The 21,736-nt window shown below is 35.9% G+C and overlaps 1 protein-coding gene across 2 annotated transcripts; it reads left to right on the top strand.

The window, feature by feature from the left end:
* Positions 9,025–17,756, top strand: LOC109235151 (mitogen-activated protein kinase 9-like). Of its 2 annotated transcripts, XM_019401131.1 has the most exons (13): positions 9,025–9,215; positions 10,647–10,800; positions 11,259–11,320; positions 12,490–12,898; positions 12,990–13,117; positions 13,312–13,371; positions 13,867–14,016; positions 14,109–14,264; positions 14,354–14,491; positions 14,582–14,655; positions 16,501–16,602; positions 16,691–16,934; positions 17,279–17,756. In XM_019401131.1, the coding sequence occupies exons 3-13, from the start codon at positions 11,318–11,320 to the stop codon at positions 17,348–17,350; spliced, it is 1,536 nt and encodes a 511-aa protein (XP_019256676.1). In that variant the 5' UTR covers positions 9,025–9,215; positions 10,647–10,800; positions 11,259–11,317; the 3' UTR covers positions 17,351–17,756. The 2 variants fall into 2 exon arrangements, with proteins under 2 accessions (XP_019256676.1, XP_019256677.1); XM_019401132.1 differs by lacking the exon at positions 11,259–11,320 and having other exon boundaries at positions 9,026–9,215.

A 21,736-nucleotide genomic window follows, 5' to 3' on the forward strand; every position in this document is an offset into this window, starting at 1 on the left:
TTTCCCCTTCTTCCCAAACCTCATAACGCCTTTCATGGGCGATACTTTTAGAAACACCCAATCATCAACTTGGAACTCTAAGTCCCTACGCCGCACGTCCGAATAAGACTTTTGGCGACTTTGAGCCGTCTTCAAATGCCTTTGTATTAAGTTGACTTTCTCCATAGCCTGATAGACCAAATCGGGTCCTAACAACTCCGCTTCTCCGACTTCGAACCAACCAATTGGCGATCTACACCTTCGCCCGTACAGAGCTTCGTACGGTGCCATCTTGATACTAGAGTGATAGCTATTATTGTAAGCAAACTCAATGAGAGGTAGATGATCGTCCCAGTTACCTTTAAAATCAATAACACACGCCCTCAACATATCCTCCAGAGTCTGAATGGTGCGTTCCGCCTGTCCATCAGTCTGAGGATGAAAAGCGGTGCTGAGGTTCACCCTTGTGCCCAATCCCTTCTGAAAGGATTTCCAAAAGTTTGATGTGAACTGAGCACCACGATCTGAGATAATGGACAAGGGAGTCCCATGCAATCGGACAATTTCTTTGATATACAACTTGGCATAATCCTCGACCAAATCTGTAGCCTTTACTGGCAAGAAGTGAGCTGACTTGGTAAGTCGGTCTACAATCACCCAAATCGAATCATGCTTCCGGAACGAGCGAGGTAGACCGGTTATGAAGTCCATGTTTATCATCTCCCATTTCCAAATGGGAATTTCTATATTCTGAGTTAAACCGCCAGGTCTCTGGTGTTCGACTTTCACCTTCTGGCAATTTGGACACTTAGCCACGAAATCTGCTATATTCTTTTTCGTATCTTTCCACCAATAAACCTCCTTAAGATCATGATACATCTTTGTGGAACCTNTATTAAACTGCGACCTCAGGCCCAATATATATATATGTGCACAACTGCGGCCTCGGGCCCAAGTATACGTATACATAACTGCGGCCTCAGGCCCAAAGATGCATAAAGCATAAATTGCGGCCTCAGGCCCAAATACAAGTGTTCAACATTCAGGAATTTAGAATCAAGAACTGAGAATCATACTGTAATAAATGATACTGAAATAAAGAGCCATACCAAGTGACATGATACTGTAATAGTGAATAGGATTAGACTGAGATGAATATTCATAATAAGTTGATCTGTCATAACTGAGACTCATAGAATATCCAATAATTATAAGACTATGCCATCCAGAGAATAAAAGTTCTACTACTATTCAGGGAACTAGGTCATAGTTACTTTCTGAGGAAACCGGTAAGGGTCATAATGAATATGACGTAGGTAGAATCATAGACATTCCCAAACGTAAAGAGTTAGCCTTACATACCTTAACTTCCGGCTCTTGAGCGTAATACAACGTTTGTCAACCCTTTCAACTTTAATCTATAGCAATACAAGTCAAAGGGATTCCATATTAGCTATAATGCTCATGTTTTGGTCACTTAAGCATTTCATCAAACACTTGGTGAAAATAAAGCTTCATAGTCCTTATTAATGGTGTCTCTACACCCAAAAACCCATTTCCTTGCCCCTAGATAAATTCTAAAGTCTCAAATGGTTGTAATCGATATTATTCTTTATCACCCATAAGCTAGACAACACCCTTAACCAATAATCAACACTTAACACCCCAAATCTATAATCGTTCATGCTTTTCTATCAAACCCATCAACTCATATCTCATGAACTAGGGTTTATAATCATTAAACCAATGCTAGAATCAATTAGAGGGTGAAGACATTACCTTTTCGAAGTTCAAACCCTTGAATTCGAGTTCTAGTCTTCCTTCTCTCAACAATGATGACCCAATCGAATATCTAATGATATGGAGGGTTTACCCATGTTAATAAGATGTTGGGAAATTGAAATTATCTTAGAATCGCCATTAGAACTTACCTTGGGTGGTGGAAGGACCCTTAAGGAGTAAGGTTTTTGAGAGTTCCCCTTTCTAGAGCAAGTTTTTATGTTTGGGGCTGTGGGGGACGAAATATAGCTTTAAAACGACCCCCCACTAGCGCCCGCGCTACTGGAGGTTTGCCCGCGCTACTGACCACGCTAAATGGCAGCAACATTGCCTTAAAATTAGCGCGGCCGCGCTAATGGGCGCGCTACCGGGCGCGCATGTGCGTACTGTTCCGTAAAACGCACGTAACTTTTTGCACAGAGGTCTGTTGGGGCTCTATAATATATCTTTGGAAAGCTATTTCAAAGGCCTACAACTTTCATGTTTGAGTTTTCCTCAATTCCTTACACATTTTCACTAAAACTTAATGGAAGACAGAACTTCTGCAAACTTAGTCGATTTTTGTCAAATCTTATGCACCTCTCTTTCCATCGTGATTTTGAAACAACTATTTTACCCATAATCATTCCTATGGGACTTCACATGTTCAAAATATAATCTTACCACTCATTTACACATTCACTCCTAAGTCAAATTTACGGGGTGTTACACTAGACATATTTCTTCAAAAGGAGATTCATATTCACCACCCCTATCACTTCTTATCATTTTGTCTTTCTTGTTAAGTTGTGCTTCAACTTCATTTTTATATTTCCTGAATGCGTCTATTGCTTCATCTTTACTATTAAGAAAGTAAACATAGCAATATCGAGTACTGTCGTCAATAAAAGTTATGAAATACTTCTTTCCACCGCGAGATGATATTGACTTCATGTCACAAATATCTGTGTGAATTAAGTCTAAAGGATTTGAATTCCTTTCAACCGACTTATAAGGATGTTTAACATACTTAGATTCCACACATATTTGACATGTTGATTTTTCGCATTCAAACTTAGGCAATATTTCCTAGTTAATCATTTTTCGCAAGGTTTTATAATTGACATGACCCAAACGTACATGCCATAGATCATTTGACTCAAGTAAGTAAGAAGAATCTGAAGTCTTATTATTATTGTCAACAACAATTACATTGAGCTTGAAAAGGCCCTCAGTAAGGTAACCTTTTCCTACAAACATTTCATTCTTACTTAGCACTACCTTGTCATATACAAAGACGCACTTGAAATCGTGCTTTACAAGAAGTCCAGCAGAGACTAAATTCTTCCTAATCTCGGGAACATGAAGGACGTTGTTCAAAGTTACCACTTTGTCGGAAGTCATTTTCAGAAATATCTTTCCACATCCTTCAATCTTGGCCGTTGCAGCATTTCCCATAGAGAGTGTCTCTTCGGGTCCAACAGGAGCATATGTGGAAAATGCTTCTCTTACAGCACAAACATGGCGGGTGGCTCCAGAATCAATCCACCACTCCTTAGGATTGCCCACCAAGTTGCATTCAGAAAGCATGGCACACAAGTCATCAACATCATCATGTTTTTCTACCATGTTTGCTTGACCCCTTTTCTTGTCTTCCTTCGGAGCACGACACTCAGTAGATTTGTGTCCGGTTTTCCCACAGTTGTAGCAGTTTCTACTAAACCGCTTCTTGCTTGGGTTGTATTCGGACCAAAAGCCTTCTTTCTCTTTTTGTTATCTTCAACAATATTTGCTCCCATTATTGTTGAATTTCCACTGCCTCTCCTTTCAGCAGCTTTATTGTCCTCTTCGATTCTCAATAGAACAATGAGATCTTCAAGGGACATCTCCTTTCGTTTGTGTTTCAAATAATTTTTGAAGTCTTTCCACAATGGAGGCAACTTCTCAATTATTGCTGCTACTTGGAATGCTTCATTGATGACAAGACCTTAAATGAAAATTTCGTTAGTAAAAATACTAAAATTTTACTTTCAACATCAGTATTCATTTGAGATATACCTTCAGCAAGTAGATCATGAATAATCACTTGCAATTCCTGGACTTGGTCAATAACAGACTTGCTATCTACCATTTTGTAGTCCAAAAATTTTGCGGCAACGAATTTCTTCATCCCGGCATCTTCGATTTTGTATTTCTTTTCAAGCACATTCCACAGTTCTTTAGACGTCTCTACATTACTGTAAACGTTATACAAATTATCCTCCAGACCGCTAAGAATATAATTTTTGCACAAAAAGTCAGAATGCTTCCACGCCTCATTCACGATAAAGCGTTTATTCTCTGGAGTTTCATCCAGCAGATCAGGAACATCATCCTTGATAAACTTCTGTAGACATAACGTAGTCAAATAAAAGAACACCTTCTGCTGCCAGCGCTTGAAATCAATTCCGGGTTTTTCTGCCGGCGCCAACACCGGTGTTCGGCTTGTCGATGCGTTGGCGGTCATCATCGGAACAGCTTGGTTTTCGTTGTCATTTGCCATTTTTTCTGTAAAAGAATGACACAAACAAACGTTTAAAAAATGTTTTAAACTCGGAGAAAAAAAATCACGTAGATTTTAATTTCCAACGAACCGCCACGAAGGCTTTACTCTCCAAACGGGAGTACACAAAAACCACAAAGGTTTTAGTTTCCAGAATAATAAGAATAACACAAATACAGAAATTAAAATGAAATTAAATTCCTTAAGCTTGTTAACCTTTTAATCTTGTTAATTAACCTGTATTTGTAAATAATAATTCCGGAGAAAAGAACGTTAGCGTATAAACGTAAATATAAATGAGACAGTAATTAATTCGAGCCCACTGAATTCACAGTGTTTCCTTAAGGAATTTAATCCCCTCCTAGTACCCAAGGTTATGGATTATTTCCTCCCAGGATAGAACGAATTACACACTGGTGTAGCGGTACTTCAAACCCCAATATTTCAGCGAACACAATGTTCGGCAGCAAATCACACTTACGGTTGCTTTGTTTGAACTTTAAAACAATGCAGAACAAGGGAGGAGAACTCAGAAGTCGAATAGAAATTCTGAGAGGAAGGAATGCAATGTATAGCCGATGTTGAGTTGTTACTGAAGAGGATATCTTTCAAGTTTTCAGTATTTTTTCTCTCCAACTGCTGCTCATATTTATAGCAGTCAGGAGAGACCCGTCACCCTCCATGGTGGAGGAATTAATCAATCAATCATTTGACCAAAGCGACGACGACGACGGCGGCGGCGCGAGGCTTGCCTTCTTCTTAACTCTTTAAGAGCTACATGAAGTGCACTTGTATATAAACCTACCAAAATTCTTTTTACCAATGAGGGACAATGTCTCATTAAAAGGAGAGAGAAACTTAAAATTTTACTCAAAAATTTCATTTTCCCTCCATTTCTCATTCACCCTCTTTTTAATACTTTTTCATATTAAAATTAAACTCAACAGGAAGTTCATACACAGGTGCACCGAACTTCAGTATATTATGCTGGACTGGTCTCTGTTGCAGCAAAGTAGTGGCTATATTTTAATGACTTAGCAAATGCTGTCTATTTAGGTCCCTTTACGTTTCTCCACATCTTATAGCCAGAAAAAAAAATGCAAATAATAATTAATTAACGGGAGTAGTTGTCATTTTCAAACCATATATCCACGGGCCATGGCTGCCATCACTTTGGACTTTTCTCTATTCTCCACAATTCAGGGAGCTGAAAGAAGCCAATCCTAGCTAGATTGGAACTTGACACATCTAGCTATCTTAAAAATTATTCAGTCCTTTTTTTTTCAATTGCGCAAAAAGTAAATAAAGGCAGTAAATCCCCTTTTAAATTTATTTGTAATTTCTTGAATCCTTCCCTCTTCGTTTGATCTCTCTCTTAGTCTGTGATCACGCCCAACTATGCCTTATAAAAAGGACTCTGCGGACGTTGCAAATATAACCCGAGTATTACGCCCAGGGTCGAATCCACAGAGAGTTAACCTATCAACTGCTACCTTCAGACCCACTAAGTCTTCAGAACCAGCTTCCCAAATATTCAAATCTCAATTGAGTGTTCTTTAACAACTAGCTTGCAAATAACTAACTGGCTGTAACTAAGTAAAAATAAAGGTCGTAAACAATTATGAGAAAACAAGCTAAGGCAATGATTTCTCCTATTGATGGAATCCCTTCTGTTTATGCTCATACAAATTTACCAACACATCTCTATCAATCATGAACGCTAATCTTACCGTAAATCTCTCCCGAGTAATCACAGTAATTTACTATTGCACTCTCCCGAGATACACTAGCTTACTTTATTTAGCACGATTCACTTTAGATTACACCCAAGGCTTCGTTATCCCTAATCCCGCCTTTAAACCTGCAATTATAGATTCCTCTAATAATCTAGGAGTGGTGTTGTTCAACAATACCCTAAATATGCATTCTTTTCCGAGTTATGCACACTAAATAGGCACAGCTAATTGAGGATCCTATCAATTAACTACAACGAACACGAAGTTGAACAAATAAAGATTAAACTAGCAATTTATATTCACATAAACAAGAAGTTCATCACCCAATAGGTTCCATCAATGCCTTAGACAAGGAATTTAGCTACTCATAGATACGGAAGAATAAACTAAGCTTGAATTCATCATAAAATCAAAAAGAAAAGAAGAAAGATGTTTAGTGTACTTTCTCACAATTGTTTTCCTTGCTAAGAAACCTAAAAAATCAATACATGCCTCTCTTGGGTGAAGTCTAATGTTTTAAATAGGGTTTAGGTCTAAAAATCCCGTAATTGACACTTTGGTCCCAGAAGTTTCTGCGTCTGCCGCGGTTCTGCCGCCCAAACATCCTCGCGGATTCTCACAACTTCTGCAGCTGCTTCCCACCGCGGTTCTGCCGCGATCGCGGTAAAACCGCGGTGGATCCCATTCTCTGAATCTTCGGCCTGTTTTTTCCCGGGTCACTTAGGAAATTTCACAGTTGGCCTCTTTTTTCATCACTTTTGACTCCAAAACTGCTCCTTAGCCGTCTTTATACATATATCACCTACAAATCATGAAAAGCACTAATAAGAGTATTTTGTCATCACTTTTAGCATTAAAACTACGCAAGAAGGTGATTATTTAAGGTGTGATTATAGTCAAATTCACCTATTATCAGTCTGTTGTGTGGTCTCTCTTCATTTGTGACGATATAAATCAAATTTGGTTTATGTGTTCTTCTTCGTTTGGTTAATTTGCAATAAATCACGGTGTATTGGTATATTGATTGCATTTGAACTGTTCCACCGAGGGCTGTTCATATGGATCAAATATCCGAAATTCGAACTGATCCATTCAATTTCAGATTTCGGATTTCGAATTGGATCGGATTTCAGATTATGTTTATTAAAACTTCGAATTTCGGATCGGATTCAGATTGGTATATTTTAATCCGATTTGATCCGAAATCCGAAATTATTAGGGCATGTATAAATAATACACTTTAATTTCGGATAGTCAGTACTTCCTTTAGATCAACCTCCAAGTTATTACCTTTACAATTGCTAGATTTAGCTATATTAGCACAATAGTACTCTCATAATTGCATAAACATGAATTTTTCTTAATGTATTGCCTATTTTACAAAGAAAATATACATATTAATTTAACTTTGAGTCATAATAATACAATCCGAAATCCGATCCGTTCCAAATCGGATCGGATTCGGATTGCATTTTCTAGAATCCGAAATCTGAAATTCGAATCCGAAATGTGCTAAATTCGTTCCGTGCACAACCCTAATTCCATCCATCCTTTTTTAAGATCTATCTTGAACATTTTGGAACCAAAAAACTTGTTGAATAATATATTATGATAAATTAGTGAAACGCAACCTAGCTCTTTACATTATTCATATGCCTTTTAAAGTTGACTTTTGGTACAAATAAGAATTTTTTTTGCCAATAAAAGAAATAAGGATTAATGAATGTATTAGCCGATAACGTTCAAATCAACAAGTCAAGATCAATATAAAATGTGGCTGTCAAAACCAAGAATCTAAGAAAATAATCTAAGTGTTGGAGGCCCCTCACGTTTTCTCGCGTATTAACTAAAGCCAGAAAAATTGCAAGTATTAATGGAATACATGGAGGTTGACCAGACTTTATTACTTTTTGATTAAAATTCATTTTTATAATTATCATTAGAGTTTGAGGTCAATCCTTTCCAACAATGAATGATGAATCTAAACCAAACAGGAGAACACGTCTTTTACGGTTGGCTTAACAAATAACCAACATTTGTTTGATCACTATATAACTAATTAATTTTATTCAATTATATAATATCTTATCTAGGAAATATTTTTAAAATATAAATCAAATAGGCTAATCCATTGATAATAGCTTGGAATGACGTGTTTCCGCAAATTATAAGCTTGGACTGACGTGTTACGATAAAAGTTTGCATTTCGGACAATTATTATTATTATTATGAATATTATTAATTATTATTGTTAATTAATAATTAACAATTATTAGAATTATTAATAATTAGCTTGTGAAATTCAGCGTGATGAAAGTTGTAGAATTCAACAAGCAAATTTTCAACTAAAGATGTCGTCCTTGGCCGTACAAAAAACAAATCTGGGGACAACTTCGTGACGTAGAGCTTGCTTAAATAATTAAATGTTCAACTTGATGATGCTTATTTATATAGTTATTTATCTTCACAAAATAAATAAATCTGCAATTTGACTAATATGAAAAGTCAAATCTGTAAAAACCAAGATTAAGTGAATGCATACTTGATTGACCGTTAGGATTTTATTAGTCAGTATTTATTTTGTTCTAAAATTCTGAACCAAAAATCTTAATTTAGGACAATTAAGGAGTTTTTAGTCCCGAAAAAAAAAACTGAAAAACTGAATTCAGGATTTATTGACTAATTTCTAAATAATAATCCTTTAGAATGACTACATAGTGTCGTTTCTATGAATTCTAGTTTTAAAAAATAATGAACGTTATAATAGAAAATATTTTACCCCTTAGGAAATATATTGGATGTGAATTCCGGTGAATCGGACCACTAGATTTTGAATATTAACAACAAAGTGCTTTAAAACATTTTTTTTTTTTAATTTTAAAAAGTGAAACATCACAATGTGCTTCCGTATTACTCATAAGTTGACAATTACTGTAGTAATGTCGAAATCAAATGAATATGTCAAACCAAAATCTACACTCCAATTGCTGCAGCAACCGACCAAGAAAAGTCAGAAAAAATGGAGTAAATTTGATCTATTTTACCCGAAAACATGGCATCCAAAAGAATAGGTAAAATGTTGTAATTCCCTTGGCTCTCATTACTTTTGCCACCTTTTCTTTGCTCAACTCTTTCATATAAGTAAAGCTCTTTGCTGCTGAACTCATTCTCTACAGCAAAGCTAGCCTCAGCTTGAAAAGGTCAGTTCTTTCATATTCTCTCTAACTATTTCTCTCTTCCTCTGTATGTGTATTTGTACTTTTAGTTTCTGTGGCGGTGCAGACAAATTAACTGACTCAAATAAAAAAGAGATAAGGCTCACTATTCAATGTTGGGTAATGGGTGAACTTGCTTACGCATTCAATTTACATACACACATAGAGGCGGACCCAACATTTTAACGCGATGGGGCACCACTATTCTACTGAGCCAGTACCCACTAAAGGTTTTTAGTGTTCGGGTGTCAAGTGATTTAGTAGGCGTTTGGACATACAATTGTAAAATTTGAAAAAATGGTGAAAATGTTATTTGAAATTTTGAGTTGTGTTTGGACATAAATTTCAGTTTGGAATGTTTTAGAAGTTTTGTGAGTGATTTGAGTGAAAATTTTGAAAATTTTGCAGATTTTCAAATTTTCAAACATTTCCAAAATACATCTTCAAGTGAAAATTGGAAATTTTATGAACAAACGCTGATTTCGAAAAAAAGTGAATTTTTTTTGGAAAAATCTTCCATCAAATTTTATGTCCAAACGGGCACTTAAATTAATCATAAAAATATACTCCCTCCGTTTCAATTTATGTGAACCTATTTCCTTTTTAGTCCGTGCAAAAAAGAATGACCCCTTTCCTTATTTAGAAACAATTTACCTTTACACAATGATTTATAGCCACACAAAATATATGTGCCTCATTTTACACCACAAGATCAAAAGTCTTCTCTCTTTTCTTAAACTCCGTGCCCAGTCAAATGGGTTCACATAAATTGAAACAGAGGGAGTACAAGATTTCTACCAAAGTTTACGGGGTCAGGTGAACCCTCAAGGTTACACATAGGTCCGCCTCTGGAAACATGTATTGATAGTGTCACAATTTAGAATGGGTTCAGGATTTAACCTTGGCAGGTTCAACCTTTATGTTCTCGCTACCGGACTTAAATGCAATTTAATCAACTAGGTGTTCAGATTAAAGTTGAAATTTTAGTGGTTTTTTTTTCATATACATATCTATAATGTTGTGTAAAAAACATTAGGTTCAGTTGAACCCGTTAATTAGATAGGAAGAATTTGTCCTAGTGGTAGTGCATGAACCTTAGGTTTAAAAGTTGTTAGTGCAACACTTAGACCACCACCCCCTATAGAGGCAATCTTCATTTTTATAATTTAGTTCCAATGATGCATTGGATTCTACTCTATTTGTTTATTTATTTATTTGGTGATGATGCCTTATTCTTGGCCATTTCGTAGCTTTGTTTCTTATCTTGAAACGCTTTGTTCTGAAATATTTTATTCATGTAAAGCTGTTTGTGGAAGATTGTGATATGGACAAAAGGCTGACATATCTAATTTTTTGGCTCTCTTTTATTTGCATTTTATTATATTAGTTTAATATGAACTGATATAAATATAGCAGAATTCAACTGGGGTTGCTTTTACCTGGTCATTTCTTTAGACGTGTACCTTTCATGGAGGTATAACTATAAAAGACTCCAAGAAAGTGTGGAGAGGAGGAGCCATATATTATCTAAGAGCTGTTTTCCCTTTGCCTTCACTGACCCTTTTCAGAGGTAGTAATTTCTTCCAATAATTCTGTTATATAGACTACTTGTTCTTTTCTTGAATGCATTTGAATGAAATGTAAACCTTCCTACAGTTTAATCTAACTAATAGGATGTGGATTTATGTTGTGTTGATTTTGCGAGTTCACACCTCCCCAGGTAGGGGTAAGGTCTGCGTATACATTACCCTCCCCAGATGGGAAGGTGTGCGTACACATTACCCTCCCCAGACCCCACCTGTGGGATGATACTGGGTATATCGTTGTTGTTGTTATTTTGCGAGTTCACATGACCTAAATATGCCACGGATTGGCTGGTTGAGAGTTCAAATTTGGATCTTGGTATTTGGTTGTTAAAAAAATTACAAAGTTAGATGATAGGGATTTCTGTTCTTTTTGCAATGCTGTGGATTTTGAGGCTGTCTGCTCTAAGTTGTATTTTGTTTCTAACTTTTTGACACATTGTAGGTTTTGGATTGTGATTTAAACAGCTTGCATCTTAGATAGAAGTCTAAATTTTAAAAAAGATGGTAACTTTTCTTTTTTCTTTTCAGTTTTTTTTTGGTTGAGATATTTGAAATTTTGAATTGGAAGCTTGCTTTTCAATCTGGCTATTCATATTATCTTTCTTCTGAGCCCTGCTGGCTATTTCCGTATTTGTTCGCCGTACTTGGCATGGATAGCCATTAACCCTACTGCTAACCATCATTTTAGCAAAGACAATGTGAAACCAGTATCTAATGTACAAATTTTCCAAGTTTTGTTTAATAGTGAAATAATTTGCGGAAGTCTTAGAGATAACTTCTCTCCACTCACTTTTGTTGACTGGCTGATTACTGATGAGTGAACTTTTTTAAAAAAATGCTTCAGAAATGAAAAGTGGCACAAAAATTTACACAAAATGTAAAACATGAATCCCTTAACACTTGAAATGTTTCTCCACCATAATTTTCAAATGACACACACTAAATAGGAAAAAACCTCCAAGATTGAACTTACTTCTACTCGTCTTATGATATAATAAGAACATCAATCTTTATTAGAATATCTGAAGGTATAGGCTGGGCATTTTGATTTAAAAAAGGCATAGAGAGCAACCCGCAGTATTCTCACCCCTAATTAGAATGATCCCAAATTTGAAATAATTCGGTCACTCTGATCATCAAGTTTATTCACATGTGATGCGTTTTCTCTTATTGTTGGTCACCTGCACTCTAGTTGTGTCAGTTTCAGCTGCTGCTTTATGATTGCTCCTTTTTGTTTCTTAATAGTATTTTGTCATCTCTCTCTAACTATGAATGGTTGTATCAATTTCCACCATTAAGCTCCTGTCCTTAGTCCCATGACTACCTTATAACTCTGAAGCAGAAGCAGATTTACTTGAGTCAATATTATCTAGAGTAGTCCATAAGGTTTGCATCTGATTCTGTATCGTTGATGATTGTTAAATCCTCTTCCTATCCTTTTTCTGACACTTAAAGAGGAGTATTACCCGCATTTCTTGAACACCTTCCCAAAAATCAGTAATATTGGAAGATAATGTTTGGTAGAGATTTTTGATACTTTTCAAATTTTGTGGTGATGATGGAGAGAGAAAAGATTTTAACTCTTTATTTATGTATTACATTGTATGCGTGTTTCTTAGATTTTGCTTGTATGTTAAAAAAAACAGTTCTGATAGTGTCTTTTAATTTCTCAGGCAATGCCTTTCAAGGAATTCTTCACCGAATATGGTGAAGCACATCAATATGAAATCCAAGAGGTTGTTGGCAAGGGGAGCTATGGTGTTGTTGCAGCAGCAGTTGATACTCATACAGGAGAGAGGGTAGCGATAAAGAAGATCGATAATGTTTTGGAGCATGTCTCTGAAGCCACCCGCATCCTTAGAGAAATAAAGCTCCTCCGGTTGCTTCGGCACCCAGATATTGTAGAAATAAAGCATATTCTGTTACCTCCATGTCCGAGAGAATTCAAGGATATATATGTTGTTTTCGAGTTGATGGAGTGTGACCTTCAGCATGTAATTAAGGCCAATGACAGTCTCACTCCTGAACATTATCAATTCTTTTTGTATCAGCTTCTTCGAGGTTTAAAGTTTATGCACACAGGTGGCGATTCCTCATTGAACACATTCCGGTATTTTAGTTAGATTTCTCTTTTACATTTTTATGACTTTTCCCTCGTTTATTGATTCAACAGCAAACGTGTTTCATCGAGATTTAAAGCCAAAGAATATTCTAGCAAATGCAGATTGCAAGCTGAAAATATGTGATTTTGGGCTTGCTCGGGCATCATTTGGAGATACCCCATCAGCTATTTTCTGGACGGTACGGAGCATTTCTCTACTTTAAATTTTCTCGATCTATCTTATAGCCAGTCAGAAGGTCTCAACCCTGATTCTTTTATGCTTTCAAGTACCTCATACTTCTCTTTTCTCTTCACAAAATTTTCGTAGTCAATATCTCAGCATGATTTTTGCTTTTATTCCAAAGAAAACTCTTAATTCCTTTGCTCTTTACAGGACTATGTGGCAACTCGTTGGTACCGCGCTCCAGAACTTTGTGGTTCTTTTTACTCAAAAGTAAGTATGACATTAATCGGTAACTCAAATGCTTATATAGTTTGTTTCTTATCCCGTACACTTCTCAAATGACTTTTTCATGTTAATAGTAGATATCTGTCTTCATGTGGTGAAACTTTTGTACTTAGCATGCGGAATTTTCCCTACCAATATTATATTATGTGATTCAGCGATGGCACTTTAATTTCTTCATGTTTTCTTATTCACTCTTATCTTGTTATTAGGAGGGGAAAAGAGCTGAACAGGAGCCCTTTTGGGGCCATGGTTGACATTTTTCACAAATTTTACGAACGAAAGCTCTTATTTTTATTGTTCTCTTTCCTTATCTGAATTCTGCTCTTTGCAATCTTCATGCCTTAAGTTTCTGTGCTGCAATATTAAATTTTACTTTGCTGGGAAAGAACTTGTGTAAATCATTGCTCACTTATATTTACTTTATTATACTGTGATCGCTCATAATTTGGTATCAATTCTAATACAAACTACTTATTGCAGTACACCCCAGCAGTTGATATCTGGAGTATAGGATGTATATTCGCAGAAATGCTTACTAAAAAACCATTATTTCCTGGGAAGAATGTGGTCCACCAATTGGATCTGATTACCGATTTGCTTGGTTCACCATCCACTGAAGCCATTTCAAGGGTTTGTCCTTCCCTTTCCTCAGTCGAAGTTAATAAACTAGTGATGTATAATGAATACCAAATGAATCTGATCCGTTTTCCCGATATATGCAGATTAAAAATGACAAAGCAAGGAGATATTTAAGCAGCATGAAGAATAAAGCCCCTATTCCCCTCTCTCAAAAATTCCCAGATATAGACCCACTAGCTCTAAGCTTACTTGAGCGTTTGATTGCATTTGACCCCAAAGATCGCCCTTCTGCTGAAGAGGTAGGACTTAGTAGATTGTTGGACACTCATTGGAGCCTATGATGCAAGTTTTTATCTCTCTCATGTTGTCCTGTGTTAATCCCCTCTAGGCACTAGCACATCCATATTTCCGTGGTTTAGCAAACAAGGAGCACGAGCCATCTGCCCGGCCTATTTCAAAATTTGAATTCGACTTTGAAAGAAGAAAACTGGCAAAAGAGGATATTAGAGAGCTCATCTACAGGGAGGTATGAGTTGGCAACCAATCTTATCTTTCCTTGACCTTCTTTTGTGCCTCCTCCTCCATCGTACTATAACATTGATTTTGCCCTTCACAGATTTTGGAGTACCACCCGCAGATGCTGCAGGAGTATCTTCATGGCACTGACAATACCAGCTTTTTGTATCCAAGGTACTGCCAACACTTCTCCTTATTTGTCCATAGTCGTTGGTAGCTATGACCGAGGACTAGTTCTTTCTAACGATTTGACTCAATCGTATGATCTTGTGAAATTTGTCCATGTCTGCTTTTTGTTCACCTGCTAAGAACATACTAATTCCTTTTTTTTAGCACATATGTCTTAGTTATCATGCATTAAAAATAAACATTTTCATCCATGTAATGCAACTGAAATTAGCATCTAATTGAATCTCATAAAAGAGTGATAAAGAGATGTATTGGCGGTAGAAGACACAACTACTTCAATGGTATTAGATGTTTCATTCTGGTATCTGCACTTACTTTTATCTTGGATTATGATGACATACTTGTTGTTTGATGCATAATATATGAGGTTATATCTGCCACTGAGACCTTCATGGGATAAGAAAGGAGAAATCTGCCAGTGAAGAGGGTCACAAGCATATCAATTTATAGATACTAAATATGATTCAGTCCATGTTTTGACCAATCATTTTGTTGACTAACTGTGATATACAAATACTTTGGCGCATTGAACCTAATTTCCAGGCATATCTGATAAATTAATCGTTAGTATGTTATGCAGTAAATAGTTAGATCTTTATCATGGTGCTTGGGATGTACAACTACTGATGAGGAAGGCTAGTTAGAGAAATCCTGCCTGTTTTTTTGACATATATAGGATGATATCGGCATGACTTGTGAACTAGCAATATTTAAGTAATAAGGTATTCCGTACGAGAAACATGGATAGATACATTAGTGAGCATTGGACATTTTTTATAACGGACAAGTTTACAAGTTCTTACCATTCAACTAAACAACATTGCTGTTGCACAGAAATAAACAGTGGATGGTCATGAGCTATTAGCTTACAGAAATTGTGTTTGAGAAGTGATTATTTCCCTATAAAACCAGTGGATTGCTTGTGGTTGCAACTATGGCCAGAGCTCATGCTTGAAGCAGTGTTCTTCCGGTTTTGAACACTGCACCTAGTTCTGTGTGATATCCGTGCCATATGAGCTTCGAGAATAATTCCAAATTCTATCCTTTTATTGACACATAACCATCTTCTATAAGGAGTTTGCAGATTCAGTTACCATGTTTTGCTATGATCATTATCGAGTAGAATCTGCATTAAGTTGTATAACTATGTCCTAGCTTATCATTCTGAAAATAATGTCATTGAAGTAGTTATGGCTTCTACTTGTTTGTATGGAACAGTAAAGTTATGGCAAGACTATGGATGGCTTTGGTAACTATACTATAACTAGTACTCATTTTGGCTATCATCACATTCCTGATATGGGAAGAGATAGTATCTAGTTTTTTTCCCCCCCAAAGAGCTTCGCTATTGAACCTGCTTATGTTGACCAGAGAATTGCTAGTTTAGATAAGTTCAGGTACGGCTAGTCTTAGTCAAGATCAATCAATTTTGTTAATGAAATATCTTGTTTTTTCACTTTTGAATGTAGAGAGGATTGTGTTTCATTCAGGTGGACATCCCTAAGCAATTTTCTTCTGTCTGGATCAATATCATGATCCAATTTTTTTCAACCCTTAACAAGAACAGAAGTAGGCTAATTATACCTTAGAGTCTTGTATTGTACTTCCCTTTTACTTGGTACAATTTGATAATGCTTAAGTAAGTCTAAGGAAACTTAAGTGACAACCTTCAAAATCAGAATGATGGTAGCTTTTGCTTTGCTTTCTCCATTTTGCTGAAGAGACGTTCTCATGATCCTTACTTGTGAAGTCCTCCCTGTTTCTGTTGCATGCATTTAGCTATATCTTTAAATGTTATGCTAACATGATGTTTGATGTGCATATATATAGTGGGGTCGATTGCTTTAAGGAACAATTTGACCTACTTGAGGGGCACTATGGCGAAGGTGGAAAAAATGTTCTCCATCCAAGGCGATATGCCTCCTTGCCTAGGTTAGTTGACCCGGATATTAAGGATTTCATACTTAAGAGCTAACAGTGTTTTGCTTACTCAAATAGTCTCATTAAATTTTTTCTACAGAGAGCGGGTCTATGTTTCAATAGACGAGGAAACTGATCACGATGGTGAATTCGAAAGGCACGTTGAAGCAACTGTTGCTCATAGATGCCTTCCAAGCCCCCCAAAGTCACACGAGCTCAACCAAGCTGACACTAGGAATGAAAATGTAGAGCTTAGTACAACAAGCAACACTGCACGCTGCTTGCTGAGAAGTGCTAGCATTAGCTTTTCCAAGTGTGTTGGGGCAATTTGGGAGGACAGTGAGGTAAATTCCTTCTCATATATAGCATGTTAATCTTGTGGAAACAACAGACTCACAAAAAAAAAGCACTTCTCTAGATATGGAATAAGGAAACTCAGTTTATCACATGGTCCCTATGTATTTGTATACATGAATCATTCTCAAACACAACATGATAAAACGCTCTTCCTCTGCCCTTCTTCTCCTTTATTGGGCAGGACGAGCAAATAAAATACATTAATCGACGAATGTATTGTTGGTTTGATATTTGTCACCAAGTCTTAGCCGATAAAGTGCAATTAGATGATTGATGGTGAGCATGATAATGGTGCTCCATAATTTACAGTATTACCTGCATTTCCCATCAGGATACAACATTCAAACGGTATGATAATGGGATTAGTAGATCGTCCAAGGAGCCAGCAGTGTTGTTTGCTTGACTTCTTATTCTGGATGGATGAGCTGGTGCTAGATAGATTTCTGGTAAGTGACACTTGCTAGAATGTAACTGTAGGTGTTCTATTATTCAATGTATTAGAAACAATCGACAGTTTGGCTATCGAGATCAGCCCGTTTCTTCTCTGTATGACGTTCAAGGCGTCCTCCCTGTAGCCCTCTGCTAGTTTTATTTGCTTTGACAGCATCTTCAAATGCCTGAGCAACTGTTATTGATGTATATATAGTCCACCCCATTTTATTTTCCGAAAAATCGTAGTTTTTCCTTTGTATTCTCTTTTTCTTAGAGATAGGTGGAGTTGTGCGAGTCTTGCATCCTCTGTACAGAACTTGGCACCTATTATTCAAGATTTTAATTTTTCATGATTTTACATGAGGATTTGGATTTGAGCAAGTGTCTTTTTCTTTTTTGAGATTGATTGCTTATTTCTATCTTTCCTTTGCAAGAACAAATGTCTCAATAATGCTCCTTACTACAGTAAAGAAATTTCTATTGCAAATTATAGAACCTTAAACATCACAAGTAGAGGCGGGCTCAGAATCTTTACGCGACGGGGGCACAATATTCTGCTTAACCAGTGTCCCCTAAAGGCTTTTAATGTTCAGGGTGCCAAGCGCTTTTAATTAACCATTTTCAAGGTATATACAAAATTTCTGCCGAGACTGATGGCGTCCGGTGATCCCTCACTGTAACACATAGGTCCGCCTCTCAACAATTAAAAACTTGAGTCTCGGTAAAAGAGATAACTGTCAGCTTTGCGAACTGCTATAGTTTTGCATTTGCCTTTGCATATATGTTTTCTTCCTTTGACATTTGAGATAAGGATAATCTAGAATTCATTACTCAAATGGTCATTTAACTATCCCAAATTATCTCCTAAAGTTATTTTTCTTTCGTTTGTGACAACAAAGTCACTGAACCATACCTATTGCACTCAGAAGGTCACTCAACTAAATTTTCCAAATTTTGAGTTGCCAAATACCTATTTTACCCTCTAAATTATAAACATTTATCTTCTTTTTATTTTTTTAAAACTTTTTAATATTATGATTTTTTCCTTTTTAATTTATATTATGACTTACATATAGAATAAACAAAATATTATTTATAAATTAAAAAAATAAAAGTATTTAAGCACATATAATACTGGAATAAGAAAATAATGAGCATAGTAGAAAAATTAATTAAAATAATTTTTTAGTAATAATAATTTTAGTATTAACGAAAAAATTAAAAATTTATTTACACAATTTAGAATGAAAGAAAATAAAGATTGTAAAATATATATTTGATGCACGTAATATAAAAATAATTATTTAAATAAAGGTATTTTTATAATATACATTATATATTATTGAAAATTATGCTCAATTATATTATTATGTTTCTACCAACTTTTATGTCACTGAAAATCGGGTGGACTATCTGTATAGGGTAAAATATGCTATGTTTAGTCGTGTATGAAATATATAATATAATTGAGCATAATTTTCAAGAATATATAATATATATATAGAATACCTTTATTTGAATAATTATTTGTATATGCCGTGCATCGAATATATATTTGACAAACTTTATTTTCTTTCATTCTGAATTGTATAAATAAATTTTTGGATTTTTGTTGTTAATACTATGAAGGTTTGGGAGAGAGTGGTGGAGGCCAGGGTGAGGAAGTGCGTGTCTATTTCCGAGAATCAGTTTGGATTCATGCCGGGGCGTTCGACTACGGAAGCGATTCATCTGGTAAGGAGATTAGTGGAGCAGAACAGGGAAAGGAAGAAGGATTTGCATATGGTGTTTATTGACCTTGAGAAGGCATATGATAAAGTTCCGACGGAGGTACTGTGGAGGTGTTTGGAAGTTAGCGGAGTTCCGGTAGAGTGCATTAGGGTGATTAAGGATATGTATGATGATGCTAAGACTCGGGTAAGGATTGTAGGTGGTGACTCGGACCTTTTCCCTGTGGTGATGGGGTTGCACCAAGGATCGGCTCTTAGCCTATTTTTGTTTGCCTTGGCAATGGATGTACTGTCGCGTCACATCCAGGGGAGGTTCTTTGGTGCATGTTATTTGCCGATGATATAGTGTTGATTGACGAGACGCGTAGCGGAGTTAACGCGAGGTTGGAGGTTTAGAGACAGACCTTGGAATCTAAAGGTTTCAAACTGAGTAGAACCAAGACAGAATACTTGGAGTGCAAATTTAGTGAGACCCATGATGCAGACGTAGAGGTTAAGCTTGATGCTCAAGTTATCCCCAAGAGAGCGAGTTTTAAGTATCTCGAGTCTATTATCCAGGGTAACGGGGAGATTGACGAAGATGTCACACATCGATTCGGAGCGGGGTGGATGAAGTGGAGGCTCGCTTATGGTATTCTATGTGATAAGAAGGTGCCGTTAGGACTTAAGGGTAAGTTTTATCGAGTGGTAGTTCGACCTGCTATGTTGCATGGGGCTGAGTGTTGGTCAGTCAAGAACTCCCACGTGCAGAAGATGAGAGTAGCAGAGATGAGGATGTTGAGATGGATGTGTGGGTGTACCATGCGAGATAGAATTAAGAATGAAGCTATCCGGGACAGAGTGGGAGTAGCCTCCGTGGAGGACAAGATGCGGGAGTCGCGGCTGAGATGGTTCGGACATGTTAGGAGAAACAACATTGATGCCCCTGTCATGAGGTATGAGAGGTTGGCCATGGAGAGTTTGAGAAGGGGTCGAGGTAGGCGTAAGAAGTACTGGGGAGAAGTGATTAGGCAGGACATGGCGCTGCTTCAGCTCACTGAGGACATGACGCTTGATAGGAGGGTGTGGAGGTCGAGGATTAAGGTAGAGGGTTAGTAGGTAGTTTATAGCGCTCAATGATAGGCTTAGTAGCATGCATTTCTTTTCATATTCTTTAATTTTTATTATGTTATCATTGGTATGTGGTTTTGTTCGCCTCATATATTGTATTCCGTGCTGGTACAAATTCAGTAGGATGAAATTTTACTGTTGGTTTCCAACAAGGAAACTTCACGCTTTTATGTAATATTTTTTTTTCTTTGTCCTTGTTTATTATTTAATCATAAAAACTAATTTTGCCTCTTCATTTCTCTTTCATATAGTTATTTGTTGTTTTTAAAATTTAAAGTATATTTTTAGAATCTTGGTTGTTAAATTCTTTTACTTCTATTCTTAAAATTTTATACGGTATTAGTAGGTTTTAGGGAAGAGTAATTATTTTTGGAGAAAAAAGTAATAAATTAATTTGTGTAGTATAAAATTTAATTACCAATTAAATTTANCTCAATAAAAATTCGTTTTAAAAAAGAAACTAATATTATTACTAAGAAATGTTATTGTATAATTTAACTTTAAACACAGGAATTAGTTATGAAATTCAACTTGTAGCTGATTAATTTTTTCTTTTGTTCTGTCACTATTTTTGTCACTGTATAGGATTAGCGGTAATTTTTTATCTTAAAACTTTTATTTTTAAGGACTTAATTTTTTTATAATTTTATATGTATCGTACATGATACACGCACATCGCGCGTATAGTAAAACTTGTCAAGTTGAAAAGTGAATTACTGATGAAGTGTTGAGAAACCTGTTTGAAAAGTTTTTCAGTGAAATTCATGAACCCCAGTATGACAAAATATTTTTTAATATTGTCTCTTTCAACTTTAATCAGAAAATTGTTTGGAAGTAATAACAAGTCAAATATTTTTCGAATCTCTGGTGCATAAGGACATTGAGAATTCAGTGAAAGAATTCAATGGATATCAATAGATCAGATTTTTAGTTGTTTTTTGTTTTCTATCGGCATTTTACACCAAACAATGCTAATATATTATGGTTAAACATTGATGATGAATAGTGAAAACGGAAAAGTGTATAGTATAAACACATATAATACATTACGGGATTTTTTTTTTATCTATATCATATATGGAACTTTATTATCAAAAATGTGTATAGTATTTAAATTACCCGTCTAGTCCATATTTTTCCTACAATTTCTGTACCATTTGTTTAATACACGATTAATTGGGCAGAATCTTCCATAATTAACGCGCTAAAAATCAGGAAAAAATCTTGCGATTGATTGAGTCTACATTAAAATTCTGCCTTAATCACCTGCGAAAAATCAGGAAGCCATTATGGAAGTAAATATTCTTCCAGATATTTTCCACCATTAATAGCCATTAAAAAGCTTGAAAGCTTTGAATTCAAATTTGGGTTTTCAAAAATCATTATTTGTTTGGATTGGGTGTTGTTGAAAACAATCGGGAATATGGTTTGGAGTTTATATCTCAATTTTGAGGAGTTTTGGTGAAGATTAGACTTGGTTTTGACTGAATTTCAGATTGAAACTCGAAGAAGAAGAA

This window comes from Nicotiana attenuata, chromosome 12, assembly GCF_001879085.1.
Source record: "Nicotiana attenuata strain UT chromosome 12, NIATTr2, whole genome shotgun sequence".
In the NCBI taxonomy this organism is placed as follows: Eukaryota; Viridiplantae; Streptophyta; class Magnoliopsida; order Solanales; family Solanaceae; genus Nicotiana; species Nicotiana attenuata.